The sequence below is a fragment of the Diuraphis noxia genome, unplaced genomic scaffold (assembly GCF_037042655.1).
Source record: "Diuraphis noxia isolate RWA-SAM2 unplaced genomic scaffold, SU_Dnox_SAM2 contig0002, whole genome shotgun sequence".
In the NCBI taxonomy this organism is placed as follows: domain Eukaryota; kingdom Metazoa; phylum Arthropoda; class Insecta; order Hemiptera; family Aphididae; genus Diuraphis; species Diuraphis noxia.
The window spans coordinates 75,968,437-75,983,039 of record NW_028301712.1 but is presented as its reverse complement, the minus strand read 5'-3'; the positions used below and the strand labels follow the sequence as shown (position 1 = coordinate 75,983,039).

General features: G+C 27.9%; 2 protein-coding genes across 2 annotated transcripts; one reads left to right on the top strand and one right to left on the bottom strand.

Moving 5' to 3' along the window:
* Nucleotides 1–1,660: 1,660 nt before the first annotated feature.
* On the bottom strand, nt 1,661–7,650 carry LOC149058938 (putative aconitate hydratase, mitochondrial). Its single transcript, XM_089221043.1, has 13 exons — nt 7,478–7,650; nt 6,669–6,894; nt 6,474–6,599; nt 6,225–6,383; nt 6,014–6,164; nt 4,935–5,110; nt 4,739–4,868; nt 3,810–3,967; nt 3,486–3,744; nt 3,106–3,311; nt 2,923–3,020; nt 2,509–2,857; nt 1,661–2,417 (listed from the first exon to the last, which is right to left on the bottom strand). The coding sequence occupies exons 1-13, from the start codon at nt 7,645–7,647 to the stop codon at nt 2,283–2,285; spliced, it is 2,343 nt and encodes a 780-aa protein (XP_089077169.1). The 5' UTR covers nt 7,648–7,650; the 3' UTR covers nt 1,661–2,282.
* Nucleotides 7,651–8,397: 747 nt separating this feature from the next.
* LOC149058937 (putative aconitate hydratase, mitochondrial) lies at nt 8,398–14,387 on the top strand. The gene is made up of 13 exons (XM_089221093.1): nt 8,398–8,570; nt 9,154–9,379; nt 9,449–9,574; nt 9,665–9,823; nt 9,884–10,034; nt 10,938–11,113; nt 11,180–11,309; nt 12,081–12,238; nt 12,304–12,562; nt 12,737–12,942; nt 13,028–13,125; nt 13,191–13,539; nt 13,631–14,387. The coding sequence occupies exons 1-13, from the start codon at nt 8,401–8,403 to the stop codon at nt 13,763–13,765; spliced, it is 2,343 nt and encodes a 780-aa protein (XP_089077219.1). The 5' UTR covers nt 8,398–8,400; the 3' UTR covers nt 13,766–14,387.
* The last annotated feature ends 216 nt before the right edge of the window (nt 14,388–14,603 follow it).

Genomic DNA, 14,603 nt, shown 5'->3' with positions numbered 1-14,603 from the left:
TATTTATATTATAAAACAAAACAAAAAATAAAAGTATGGTTGTATGCTAATATTTTAGATACGTATAACTCATAAACTAGGTAGGTACTCGTTTTAAATTCGATTTTTATTTTTATACATCGAATACTTATAAACAATTTTGATTTGGAATATGGAATAAAAACTGTGCTATCATTAAACAAAGTTAATTCTTAAAAAATGTTAAGGATGAATTGTATTTTTTACGCAGAGCATAGCCAACAATCAGCGTGTTTAAAGTAGTGGAAAATGAATTATGATGAGTGAATATATTATAATATAAATCAATACATTATCTAATAATGAAAAAATCTCATTTCTCTAATGATAATCTGTAACTATTGTTTTAATTGTCTTAAGTATACTATTTATAATCTGACATATTTTTGGTTATGCCCCATAAAATCTTGTAAAAGCGTGATTGCATGTTATTAAATATGACAATTTATTGAAGAATTTTCAATATTAATAGTAATGTACATACATTTATTATTTACGATGAATTTTTAGTTAATAACTATTTAATAATGTTTGGTAGAATTGAAAATATATTTTGCATATTTTACCATTTTTTATTGCATAAAAAATTTGGATCTAGTAATAATCTAGGTAATCATTAATTTTTTTAACTAAGTACTTATATTGTCTTAAAAGTATACAATCATTAAAAATAAACATATCATAAAACTAATTTAATTACAAGCAATACAAAAAGATAATTAAATAAATTTATAGATAGGAAAACAGATAATTTATTTAAGTTTTATCTAAATCAGATAATAGATAAAACTTTTATTAAAAGTCACACATTTTTATTAGCATACATAAGTCACTATTTTTACACTATTCGTATGTCAGCAGTGCTTCATAATATTTTTTATGGCACCGCTCTGCTTAATATATATTTTTTATCCATAACATTTTTTAAAATGTTGCTTTTTGGACACAGTTTGTATTTCATATTTCAAAGGGTAATATTTATCTAAATATTTCCATTTATAATATTTAAATTTAAGACAAATACCTAATTTGTAAGTTATTTCTATAAATAAAATGTGAATTTAGGACAAGTAAATTCACGAGTTTTATAATAAATAAATATAAATTTTTAAATACGTATAACTTACAAATTAGGCATTTGTCTTAAATTTAAATATTATAAATGGAAATATTTAGATAACTATTACCCTTTGAAATATGGAATACATACTGTGTTTCCAAAAAGCAACATCTTAAAAAATTTTATGGATAAAAAATATATATTAAGCAGAGCGGTGCCATAAAAAAAATTATGAAGCACTGCTGACATACGAATAGTGTAAAAATAGTGACTTATGTAATCTAATAAAAATGTGTGACTTTTAGTAAAAGTTTTATCTATTATCTGATTTAGATAAAACTTAAATAAATTATTTGTTTTCCTATCTATAAATTTATTGAATTATCTTTTTGCATTGTTTGTAATTAAATTAGTTTTATTTTTAGTGAATGTATACTTTTAAGACAATCTTGTTTTAAAAAAAATATGATTACTAGATTCTAAATTTTGATGCAATAAAAAATTATAAAATATATATTTTTTGTTTTAAAAAGTATGCAAAATATAGTATGTATATTACTATTAATTTTGAAAATTCTTCAATAATTTGTCATGTTTAACATCTAACAATAACGCGTTTACAAGATGGTTAAGAAAAAAATCTTATATTGTATTGGGCATAACCAAAAATATATAGTAGGAAGACAATTAAAACAATAGTTACAGATTATCATTAGAAAAATACAATTTTTACATTATTACGTCATTATGTATTTATTTATATTATAATATTATGTTCACGGTGTTTTGTCATTTTCCAACACTTTAATCCCGCTGCAGATTGCTGGCAATGTTCGGCTTAATAAATAAATTTTAAGATTTAACTTTTTTTAATGGCATCAGAGTTTTTATTTTATATTTCAAATCAATATTGTTTTTAAGTATTTCGATGCATAAAAATTGAATTTAGAACGAGTAGTTTATGGGTCATACGTATTTAAAATATTATCATACAAGCATACAACAGCGGTACTTTTACTGTATTTTGTAATAAAAATAAAATATATAAATTGAAATAGTCACATTTCATGATTAACATACAACAATTATATCAAATATTATAAATTATAAGTCAATTAATGAACATAGATTTTGGATGAATAAAATTAAATTTAACCTTGATGGGGGTAAATTACCTAAGTCAACTATGATTTTACGAACTAGATTAATCAGCCAATTGCTTCATTCTGTTTAATGAACTGCCGGCTTTAAACCATTCAATTTGTTGTTCGTTAAATGTGTGGTTTAGTAATATTTCATCACTACTTCCATCGCTATGGCATAATATGCATAGTAAAGGCTGAAATAATAAAATTTATTAGTGGGATAGTTCAACTAAAAATGTGTTTTTTAAATATGTAGTAGCCTAAAATTTTCAATTTTGATTTTACCTTGCCGGGAGCAAATTGATCAAGTCCGACTATAGACACTCTATCAGTTGGTTGAACTTTATCATAATCTTTGGGGTCAGAAAATGTCAAGGCTAATAGTCCCTGCTTTTTCAAATTTGTTTCGTGTATCCTTGCAAAAGACTTGACAATGACTGCACGTCCTCCCAAATGTCGTGGTTCTAAGGCGGCATGTTCTCTGCTACTTCCTTCACCATAGTTTTCATCACCAAACACAACCCACGGTAAATTATTTGCCTTGTACGCTCTTGCTGTATCCGGTACTCCTCCCCATTCTCCAGTCTGCTGGTTCATTACTTTATTCATATCATTATTATCTGAGTTGGTTGCACTGCAATAATGAAAATAACAATTATTTTATATTTATAATAAAAACAAACAATTATAATAACATACGTTAAAAACAAGTTATTTGAAATATTATCCAAGTGCCCGCGGTATTTCAACCAGGGACCAGCAGCAGAAATATGGTCAGTTGTACATTTTCCTTTCACCTATTAAAAAGGTATAAAATATTATAATATCCTAAGTAAAAAATATAGAAATTATAGTTATGTATTTAATTAAAGTTAAACATACTTTAATCAGAATAATAAGGCCTTCTAAATCTTTCCCGTCCCAAGCTTCAAACGGTTCCAAAAGTTGAAGACGATTGGATTTGGGATTTACTTCCACATTTACAGACGACCCATCTTCAGGTGGAGCTTGGTATGTATCTTGACCAGGATCAAATCCCTTTTGCGGTAATTCATCGCCAAATGGATTACTCAGTTTAAATTCTTTACCTTTAAAAATAGATAAAATTATGACTATAAATATATAAATATTAACCCGAGATAATGAAAACTGTTCACGAACGAAACAATTTGATATTTTTCATTAACACAATCATAGTAGCCGTATTATATCATAAGTTTGTCATCGCGACAATAACTAATAATATTTAATATTTGACTAACCATCAGCCCCTTTTATTGATTCAACTGTTGGATCAAAGTCCAAACGACCTTCAATGGCTAAAGCAGTTACTAGCTCTGGAGACGTGACAAAGGCGTGAGTCGCTGGATTCGCATCATTTCGTCCAGTGAAGTTTCTATTGTATGAGCTGACAATGGTATTCTTTTCACCCATTTTAACATCTCTACGGTCCCATTGACCGATACACGGACCACATGCATTAGCTAATACAGTACCTCCAAAATCTCTCAGTGTTTGTGCCTAAACAATTTTGTAATTTAAATATCTATCAATAAATACTAATTAAATATTTTATCATTTTATACAATTCCATCTCTTTCAATTGTTGCCCTAATTTGTTCAGATCCAGGAGTGACATAAAATGGAATTTTTGATTTACGACCATGATCTAAGGCTTCTTTTGCAATTGTACTACATCTCGCCATATCTTCATAACTTGAATTTGTACAACTTCCAATCAGACCTGAAATTTAAAAAATAACATTATCATAACAAATATCTTATAATCATATATGGAAATAACATTATCATTTTTAGTATAAAATAAATCCAAATAAGAAAGCTAAAATACCTACTCATCGTTCGTGGATTTAAAACCGTTTTAATATAATATTTAACATATACATATAATTATAATAATAGATATTATATTGGGTGTTACATTATGTTACCCGTGTAAATGGTATTTTTAATTATTTTTTTTTTTTTACTAAATGCCTAAATTAATGTCAATTATTAATTTAACTTATTGCAGGTGATAGTATTTTATGTATACATTTTAAACAAAATTTCACAAAATATTATAGTGAGCCATTTTAGTTTTTATACACAAAATCCCAGATTAAACTGCAATTATCTTTATTTGTTGCAACTGTTAAAGGCTCATAAATCATCGCGTAAAAATCACAGTTATCGTGTTATATTCCGAAAGAGAACATCTATGGAGTTTGAAGGACGATTAAATAATTATTGAACATCAGTTAATTATTATCAGTATTTATCACAGTTATCATCTGCGTTAAAACATTATAAATTATAAAGACAAATCTATTTTCATTTTCAAAATTCAAAAATATTTAATTTAAAAATCTAAGGTTTGAAAACGCAACACAAGATTCCTTATGATTTTATTTTATTGGCATTTTAAGATCAAATCGATTTGGTTAGATTTTGTCTTGCATTCGCCTTTATCTCTTCCAATATTTATCATAAATTAAATAAATAAATAACTAACCAACTTTAATTTCAACAGGCCAATCGTTACTTTTGGTGTTTTTGCCAAGTTTTGAAATAGGATGAGCGAGATCTGGTGTAAAGGGTCCATTGACATGAGGTTCCAATGTTGTTAAGTCAAGTTCAATTAACTACATCGATGATAATATAACAACATATTAGCGTAATGTTATATTAGTACAAAGGAAAAGAATTACCTGATCATAATTACAGCCTTTGTCAGGAGTCAACAATGATTTACTATACTTCGCAGCTTCTTCAGAAATATCACTACGTGAAGTAGCTTTTAAATAATCTGCCATTCGGTGATTATATGGAAATAAACTGGTGGTGGCTCCAATTTCAGCTCCCATATTACAAATGGTGCCCATACCTTGATAAATATGATTAAATTATTATTAAAATATTATAGATACTCTACGTTTTGTTAGGTTCCTGTCAGTACCTTAAGCCGTATATTAAATAAAACCGAGACGGCAATCCATTTTTGGAGGATATTAAGTAATAAGTAAATTTTTTTTTCATATGTGGAACCGATTTCACATATAATTTTAATATAATATTATTACTATCGGGAAAGCCGCCCTAAAATTAGTAGTTAAATACTTATATTACCTAAACCCTCATCAAATCGTCAAAATCAGTCAATTATTTTTAGATTCAATAAAATTGTGCCACAAAATTTGCTTTTTATATTTAGCTGTTACCCGTGGAACCTAATCTAATATTCTTGAGACTCTATCAAAATTCAAAAATGTGTGTGCAAAATTTGTTACAGATGGGATAAAAACTGTGATTTCGCATATTTTGCGTTATAAAGATAGAACCCGACTAATAATAATATCTATGTTAAACGAGTATTATTCATTTATGTATTGATTCTATTAAAATATCCTAAATTGTTTTTTCTCAAAATCGGTGAAGTATTCTATTCTACCTATAAAAACCTCGACCATATATTTTTTATTTTTAAAATATTATATTACGTGTAACCAATTATGGTGACCTTGAAAATAAACCATAATATAGTTTGTATGTGTTATTATAGTTATATAGTTTAATATGTTATTATGTTTTGTAAGCAGAAACTAAACTAATATGCGAGCCATCCTATAGTGACCTAATTGGGTTGTGAAATCAAGCTACAAATTCTTCCAGAGTCTCATATAGATATCTATTGGTATAACTTTTAAACAGTCCAATAGTTTTTGAGTCTATGTAGAGGTGTAAGAAAGAAAGTAATTTTCATTTTTATTATATATATGGACATTTTTACCTGTGCATGATATATTATCAACTCCTGGTCCGTGATATTCAATTACAGCACCGGTTCCTCCTTTGACTGTCAAAATATCTGCCACTTTAAGGATGACATCCTTTGGTGTAGTCCAACCTTTCATTTTTCCAGTCAAATGGACTCCAATAATCTATATTTAGAAATTAAAAGCATAATTTAAAATTATTAGATATTAATTATTATTGTTTACTTTAGGACACTTCAACTCCCATGGGAAATTTGCCATCACATCAACAGCGTCCGCACCACCTACTCCAATACACAATCCACCAAGTCCACCACCATTAGGCGTGTGAGAGTCTGTACCAATCATCAATAATCCGGGAAATGCATAGTTTTCCAGAATTATCTAAACAAAATATTACAATTTATTTTAATAAATAAATGTTATTTTGATATACATATTAAAGGTAATATTTTGTTTTAGTTTGTAATTTACTTGATGAATAATCCCTGAACCAGGGCGCCAAAATCCAACTCCGTACTTAGCACTAGCTGTTTTCAAATAATTAAATACTTCTTCGTTATCTTTATTAGCTCTCTTTAGGTCCTCTTGTCCACCGATCTGTTATTAAACAATTTTCAATAAAAATGATATTATATCATTTTTAACTGTTAAATAAATCTAACTTACTTGAGCTTTAATTAAATGGTCACAATGAATAGTTGTAGGTACCGCCACTCTAGGTAAACCAGATGACATAAACTGCAGCATAGCCATTTGAGCAGTAGCATCTTGCATTGCCACACGATCGGGCCTTAGTTTTAAATAAGATACACCTCGTTCGATTTCTTGTGTAGCCGGGTCCTCCAAATGTGAATAAAGGATTTTTTCAGTCAAACACAACGGTTTTCCTATCCTGTTTTAAAAAAATATATATTTCAAATTGCTTAATTAAATATAAAATTGTCATATTATATTTATGCCATAGTCTCGGTACATAATAATATTGCAAACGTTAATTTAATTTGTTATTTTTGAATACCAAAAATGCTAAATAATTATTCAATACATTTCTTAATATCGAGAAAGCATGTCACATAATGTCACTGAAAAGTTAGGCACAGTAATTATTCAACTCTTTCTCGCTAGTTTATTTAATTTATATGGACTGATCAATATTTTTTAATACTATTGTCCCTACTTTGTAAAGCTGAAATCACGCTACTGATTATAGACTAGTATAAAATACATATCTATCAAACCTGTATGACCGTACATAAACACTATAAGATTTACGACCAATGATAAATGTAATTTAAATGAAAAAAGAATTTTTCCCTATGATTTACGTTTTCTATAATATATTGGAGAAATGCCAATAGAACCTCCCAAGTTACTTTATCCAGCCTGAATCTAGTTCGATGTCCATATAGATGCATTATTATGAAATCGATATGAGATAGAAATAACTTTAATTGCAATTAAAATATTACACGTACTTTTTTTTCACGATGTCTAAGTTTGACTTCATCTTTTGGTAGGGCAAAATTTTCTTGTCAAATACACTCATGGTTGGTGCTTTTTTAACGGCGCCCAACACGGTTTGCGATTCCAAAAATAGCGAATTCCAGAAGGATTGTACTTTACTCATATGTTTGATAAACGCCATAATTTCACTTTTAAATATTAATCAATAGAGTTTTAAGTTATCTTAATACTTTATAGAAATTATGTTCAGAATATAATAATAATATAATGAAATATTTTTAGAAACTAACTAAATTGAAAACAATTTTAAGTATCTATGGTTACAAAATGTATTACAATTTTTAAAATGTAAATATGTTTTATAAACAAAAAATAACAAGGAGGTTATATATAATAATTTAAATTAATTTAACAATCAGTTAAATTAAATTAAATTAAATTATTGATTAGTAAAATTAATTTTATTTTCAGTCTTCGTTAGTGCAGTGAGGCGGCAAGGACGAAGATTGAAAATAACACCTGTGCTGTTTGACGCATTTTTTTGGTTAACAAAAAAGAATTATACCGTAACCAAAAAAATGCGTCAAACAGCACAGGTGTTATTTTCAATCTTCGTCCTTGCCGCCTCACTGCACTAACGAAGACTGAAAATAAAATTAATTTTACTAATCAATAATTTAATTTAATTTAATTTAACTGATTGTTAAATTAATTTAAATTATTATATATAACCTCCTTGTTATTTTTTGTTTATAAAACATATTTACATTTTAAAAATTGTAATACATTTTGTAACCATAGATACTTAAAATTGTTTTCAATTTAGTTAGTTTCTAAAAATATTTCATTATATTATTATTATATTCTGAACATAATTTCTATAAAGTATTAAGATAACTTAAAACTCTATTGATTAATATTTAAAAGTGAAATTATGGCGTTTATCAAACATATGAGTAAAGTACAATCCTTCTGGAATTCGCTATTTTTGGAATCGCAAACCGTGTTGGGCGCCGTTAAAAAAGCACCAACCATGAGTGTATTTGACAAGAAAATTTTGCCCTACCAAAAGATGAAGTCAAACTTAGACATCGTGAAAAAAAAGTACGTGTAATATTTTAATTGCAATTAAAGTTATTTCTATCTCATATCGATTTCATAATAATGCATCTATATGGACATCGAACTAGATTCAGGCTGGATAAAGTAACTTGGGAGGTTCTATTGGCATTTCTCCAATATATTATAGAAAACGTAAATCATAGGGAAAAATTCTTTTTTCATTTAAATTACATTTATCATTGGTCGTAAATCTTATAGTGTTTATGTACGGTCATACAGGTTTGATAGATATGTATTTTATACTAGTCTATAATCAGTAGCGTGATTTCAGCTTTACAAAGTAGGGACAATAGTATTAAAAAATATTGATCAGTCCATATAAATTAAATAAACTAGCGAGAAAGAGTTGAATAATTACTGTGCCTAACTTTTCAGTGACATTATGTGACATGCTTTCTCGATATTAAGAAATGTATTGAATAATTATTTAGCATTTTTGGTATTCAAAAATAACAAATTAAATTAACGTTTGCAATATTATTATGTACCGAGACTATGGCATAAATATAATATGACAATTTTATATTTAATTAAGCAATTTGAAATATATATTTTTTTAAAACAGGATAGGAAAACCGTTGTGTTTGACTGAAAAAATCCTTTATTCACATTTGGAGGACCCGGCTACACAAGAAATCGAACGAGGTGTATCTTATTTAAAACTAAGGCCCGATCGTGTGGCAATGCAAGATGCTACTGCTCAAATGGCTATGCTGCAGTTTATGTCATCTGGTTTACCTAGAGTGGCGGTACCTACAACTATTCATTGTGACCATTTAATTAAAGCTCAAGTAAGTTAGATTTATTTAACAGTTAAAAATGATATAATATCATTTTTATTGAAAATTGTTTAATAACAGATCGGTGGACAAGAGGACCTAAAGAGAGCTAATAAAGATAACGAAGAAGTATTTAATTATTTGAAAACAGCTAGTGCTAAGTACGGAGTTGGATTTTGGCGCCCTGGTTCAGGGATTATTCATCAAGTAAATTACAAACTAAAACAAAATATTACCTTTAATATGTATATCAAAATAACATTTATTTATTAAAATAAATTGTAATATTTTGTTTAGATAATTCTGGAAAACTATGCATTTCCCGGATTATTGATGATTGGTACAGACTCTCACACGCCTAATGGTGGTGGACTTGGTGGATTGTGTATTGGAGTAGGTGGTGCGGACGCTGTTGATGTGATGGCAAATTTCCCATGGGAGTTGAAGTGTCCTAAAGTAAACAATAATAATTAATATCTAATAATTTTAAATTATGCTTTTAATTTCTAAATATAGATTATTGGAGTCCATTTGACTGGAAAAATGAAAGGTTGGACTACACCAAAGGATGTCATCCTTAAAGTGGCAGATATTTTGACAGTCAAAGGAGGAACCGGTGCTGTAATTGAATATCACGGACCAGGAGTTGATAATATATCATGCACAGGTAAAAATGTCCATATATATAATAAAAATGAAAATTACTTTCTTTCTTACACCTCTACATAGACTCAAAAACTATTGGACTGTTTAAAAGTTATACCAATAGATATCTATATGAGACTCTGGAAGAATTTGTAGCTTGATTTCACAACCCAATTAGGTCACTATAGGATGGCTCGCATATTAGTTTAGTTTCTGCTTACAAAACATAATAACATATTAAACTATATAACTATATTAACACATACAAACTATATTATGGTTTATTTTCAAGGTCACCATAATTGGTTACACGTAATATAATATTTTAAAAATAAAAAATATATGGTCGAGGTTTTTATAGGTAGAATAGAATACTTCACCGATTTTGAGAAAAAACAATTTAGGATATTTTAATAGAATCAATACATAAATGAATAATACTCGTTTAACATAGATATTATTATTAGTCGGGTTCTATCTTTATAACGCAAAATATGCGAAATCACAGTTTTTATCCCATCTGTAACAAATTTTGCACACACATTTTTGAATTTTGATAGAGTCTCAAGAATATTAGATTAGGTTCCACGGGTAACAGCTAAATATAAAAAGCAAATTTTGTGGCACAATTTTATTGAATCTAAAAATAATTGACTGATTTTGACGATTTGATGAGGGTTTAGGTAATATAAGTATTTAACTACTAATTTTAGGGCGGCTTTCCCGATAGTAATAATATTATATTAAAATTATATGTGAAATCGGTTCCACATATGAAAAAAAAATTTACTTATTACTTAATATCCTCCAAAAATGGATTGCCGTCTCGGTTTTATTTAATATACGGCTTAAGGTACTGACAGGAACCTAACAAAACGTAGAGTATCTATAATATTTTAATAATAATTTAATCATATTTATCAAGGTATGGGCACCATTTGTAATATGGGAGCTGAAATTGGAGCCACCACCAGTTTATTTCCATATAATCACCGAATGGCAGATTATTTAAAAGCTACTTCACGTAGTGATATTTCTGAAGAAGCTGCGAAGTATAGTAAATCATTGTTGACTCCTGACAAAGGCTGTAATTATGATCAGGTAATTCTTTTCCTTTGTACTAATATAACATTACGCTAATATGTTGTTATATTATCATCGATGTAGTTAATTGAACTTGACTTAACAACATTGGAACCTCATGTCAATGGACCCTTTACACCAGATCTCGCTCATCCTATTTCAAAACTTGGCAAAAACACCAAAAGTAACGATTGGCCTGTTGAAATTAAAGTTGGTTAGTTATTTATTTATTTAATTTATGATAAATATTGGAAGAGATAAAGGCGAATGCAAGACAAAATCTAACCAAATCGATTTGATCTTAAAATGCCAATAAAATAAAATCATAAGGAATCTTGTGTTGCGTTTTCAAACCTTAGATTTTTAAATTAAATATTTTTGAATTTTGAAAATGAAAATAGATTTGTCTTTATAATTTATAATGTTTTAACGCAGATGATAACTGTGATAAATACTGATAATAATTAACTGATGTTCAATAATTATTTAATCGTCCTTCAAACTCCATAGATGTTCTCTTTCGGAATATAACACGATAACTGTGATTTTTACGCGATGATTTATGAGCCTTTAACAGTTGCAACAAATAAAGATAATTGCAGTTTAATCTGGGATTTTGTGTATAAAAACTAAAATGGCTCACTATAATATTTTGTGAAATTTTGTTTAAAATGTATACATAAAATACTATCACCTGCAATAAGTTAAATTAATAATTGACATTAATTTAGGCATTTAGTAAAAAAAAAAAAATAATTAAAAATACCATTTACACGGGTAACATAATGTAACACCCAATATAATATCTATTATTATAATTATATGTATATGTTAAATATTATATTAAAACGGTTTTAAATCCACGAACGATGAGTAGGTATTTTAGCTTTCTTATTTGGATTTATTTTATACTAAAAATGATAATGTTATTTCCATATATGATTATAAGATATTTGTTATGATAATGTTATTTTTTAAATTTCAGGTCTGATTGGAAGTTGTACAAATTCAAGTTATGAAGATATGGCGAGATGTAGTACAATTGCAAAAGAAGCCTTAGATCATGGTCGTAAATCAAAAATTCCATTTTATGTCACTCCTGGATCTGAACAAATTAGGGCAACAATTGAAAGAGATGGAATTGTATAAAATGATAAAATATTTAATTAGTATTTATTGATAGATATTTAAATTACAAAATTGTTTAGGCACAAACACTGAGAGATTTTGGAGGTACTGTATTAGCTAATGCATGTGGTCCGTGTATCGGTCAATGGGACCGTAGAGATGTTAAAATGGGTGAAAAGAATACCATTGTCAGCTCATACAATAGAAACTTCACTGGACGAAATGATGCGAATCCAGCGACTCACGCCTTTGTCACGTCTCCAGAGCTAGTAACTGCTTTAGCCATTGAAGGTCGTTTGGACTTTGATCCAACAGTTGAATCAATAAAAGGGGCTGATGGTTAGTCAAATATTAAATATTATTAGTTATTGTCGCGATGACAAACTTATGATATAATACGGCTACTATGATTGTGTTAATGAAAAATATCAAATTGTTTCGTTCGTGAACAGTTTTCATTATCTCGGGTTAATATTTATATATTTATAGTCATAATTTTATCTATTTTTAAAGGTAAAGAATTTAAACTGAGTAATCCATTTGGCGATGAATTACCGCAAAAGGGATTTGATCCTGGTCAAGATACATACCAAGCTCCACCTGAAGATGGGTCGTCTGTAAATGTGGAAGTAAATCCCAAATCCAATCGTCTTCAACTTTTGGAACCGTTTGAAGCTTGGGACGGGAAAGATTTAGAAGGCCTTATTATTCTGATTAAAGTATGTTTAACTTTAATTAAATACATAACTATAATTTCTATATTTTTTACTTAGGATATTATAATATTTTATACCTTTTTAATAGGTGAAAGGAAAATGTACAACTGACCATATTTCTGCTGCTGGTCCCTGGTTGAAATACCGCGGGCACTTGGATAATATTTCAAATAACTTGTTTTTAACGTATGTTATTATAATTGTTTGTTTTTATTATAAATATAAAATAATTGTTATTTTCATTATTGCAGTGCAACCAACTCAGATAATAATGATATGAATAAAGTAATGAACCAGCAGACTGGAGAATGGGGAGGAGTACCGGATACAGCAAGAGCGTACAAGGCAAATAATTTACCGTGGGTTGTGTTTGGTGATGAAAACTATGGTGAAGGAAGTAGCAGAGAACATGCCGCCTTAGAACCACGACATTTGGGAGGACGTGCAGTCATTGTCAAGTCTTTTGCAAGGATACACGAAACAAATTTGAAAAAGCAGGGACTATTAGCCTTGACATTTTCTGACCCCAAAGATTATGATAAAGTTCAACCAACTGATAGAGTGTCTATAGTCGGACTTGATCAATTTGCTCCCGGCAAGGTAAAATCAAAATTGAAAATTTTAGGCTACTACATATTTAAAAAACACATTTTTAGTTGAACTATCCCACTAATAAATTTTATTATTTCAGCCTTTACTATGCATATTATGCCATAGCGATGGAAGTAGTGATGAAATATTACTAAACCACACATTTAACGAACAACAAATTGAATGGTTTAAAGCCGGCAGTTCATTAAACAGAATGAAGCAATTGGCTGATTAATCTAGTTCGTAAAATCATAGTTGACTTAGGTAATTTACCCCCATCAAGGTTAAATTTAATTTTATTCATCCAAAATCTATGTTCATTAATTGACTTATAATTTATAATATTTGATATAATTGTTGTATGTTAATCATGAAATGTGACTATTTCAATTTATATATTTTATTTTTATTACAAAATACAGTAAAAGTACCGCTGTTGTATGCTTGTATGATAATATTTTAAATACGTATGACCCATAAACTACTCGTTCTAAATTCAATTTTTATGCATCGAAATACTTAAAAACAATATTGATTTGAAATATAAAATAAAAACTCTGATGCCATTAAAAAAAGTTAAATCTTAAAATTTATTTATTAAGCCGAACATTGCCAGCAATCTGCAGCGGGATTAAAGTGTTGGAAAATGACAAAACACCGTGAACATAATATTATAATATAAATAAATACATAATGACGTAATAATGTAAAAATTGTATTTTTCTAATGATAATCTGTAACTATTGTTTTAATTGTCTTCCTACTATATATTTTTGGTTATGCCCAATACAATATAAGATTTTTTTCTTAACCATCTTGTAAACGCGTTATTGTTAGATGTTAAACATGACAAATTATTGAAGAATTTTCAAAATTAATAGTAATATACATACTATATTTTGCATACTTTTTAAAACAAAAAATATATATTTTATAATTTTTTATTGCATCAAAATTTAGAATCTAGTAATCATATTTTTTTTAAAACAAGATTGTCTTAAAAGTATACATTCACTAAAAATAAAACTAATTTAATTACAAACAATGCAAAAAGATAATTCAATAAATTTATA

Bases quoted from the DNA above. Each gene is read 5' to 3' on its own strand.
- LOC149058938 (XM_089221043.1), bottom strand. From the start codon at position 7,647: ATGGCGTTTATCAAACATATGAGTAAAGTACAATCCTTCTGGAATTCG. The intron at 3,745-3,809 runs GTATAAAATGAT...AAAATTGTTTAG, and splicing joins CAATTGAAAGAGATGGAATT to GCACAAACACTGAGAGATTT. The intron at 3,021-3,105 runs GTATGTTTAACT...CCTTTTTAATAG, and splicing joins GCCTTATTATTCTGATTAAA to GTGAAAGGAAAATGTACAAC.
- LOC149058937 (XM_089221093.1), top strand. From the start codon at position 8,401: ATGGCGTTTATCAAACATATGAGTAAAGTACAATCCTTCTGGAATTCG. The intron at 12,943-13,027 runs GTATGTTTAACT...CCTTTTTAATAG, and splicing joins GCCTTATTATTCTGATTAAA to GTGAAAGGAAAATGTACAAC. The intron at 13,540-13,630 runs GTAAAATCAAAA...TTATTATTTCAG, and splicing joins ATCAATTTGCTCCCGGCAAG to CCTTTACTATGCATATTATG.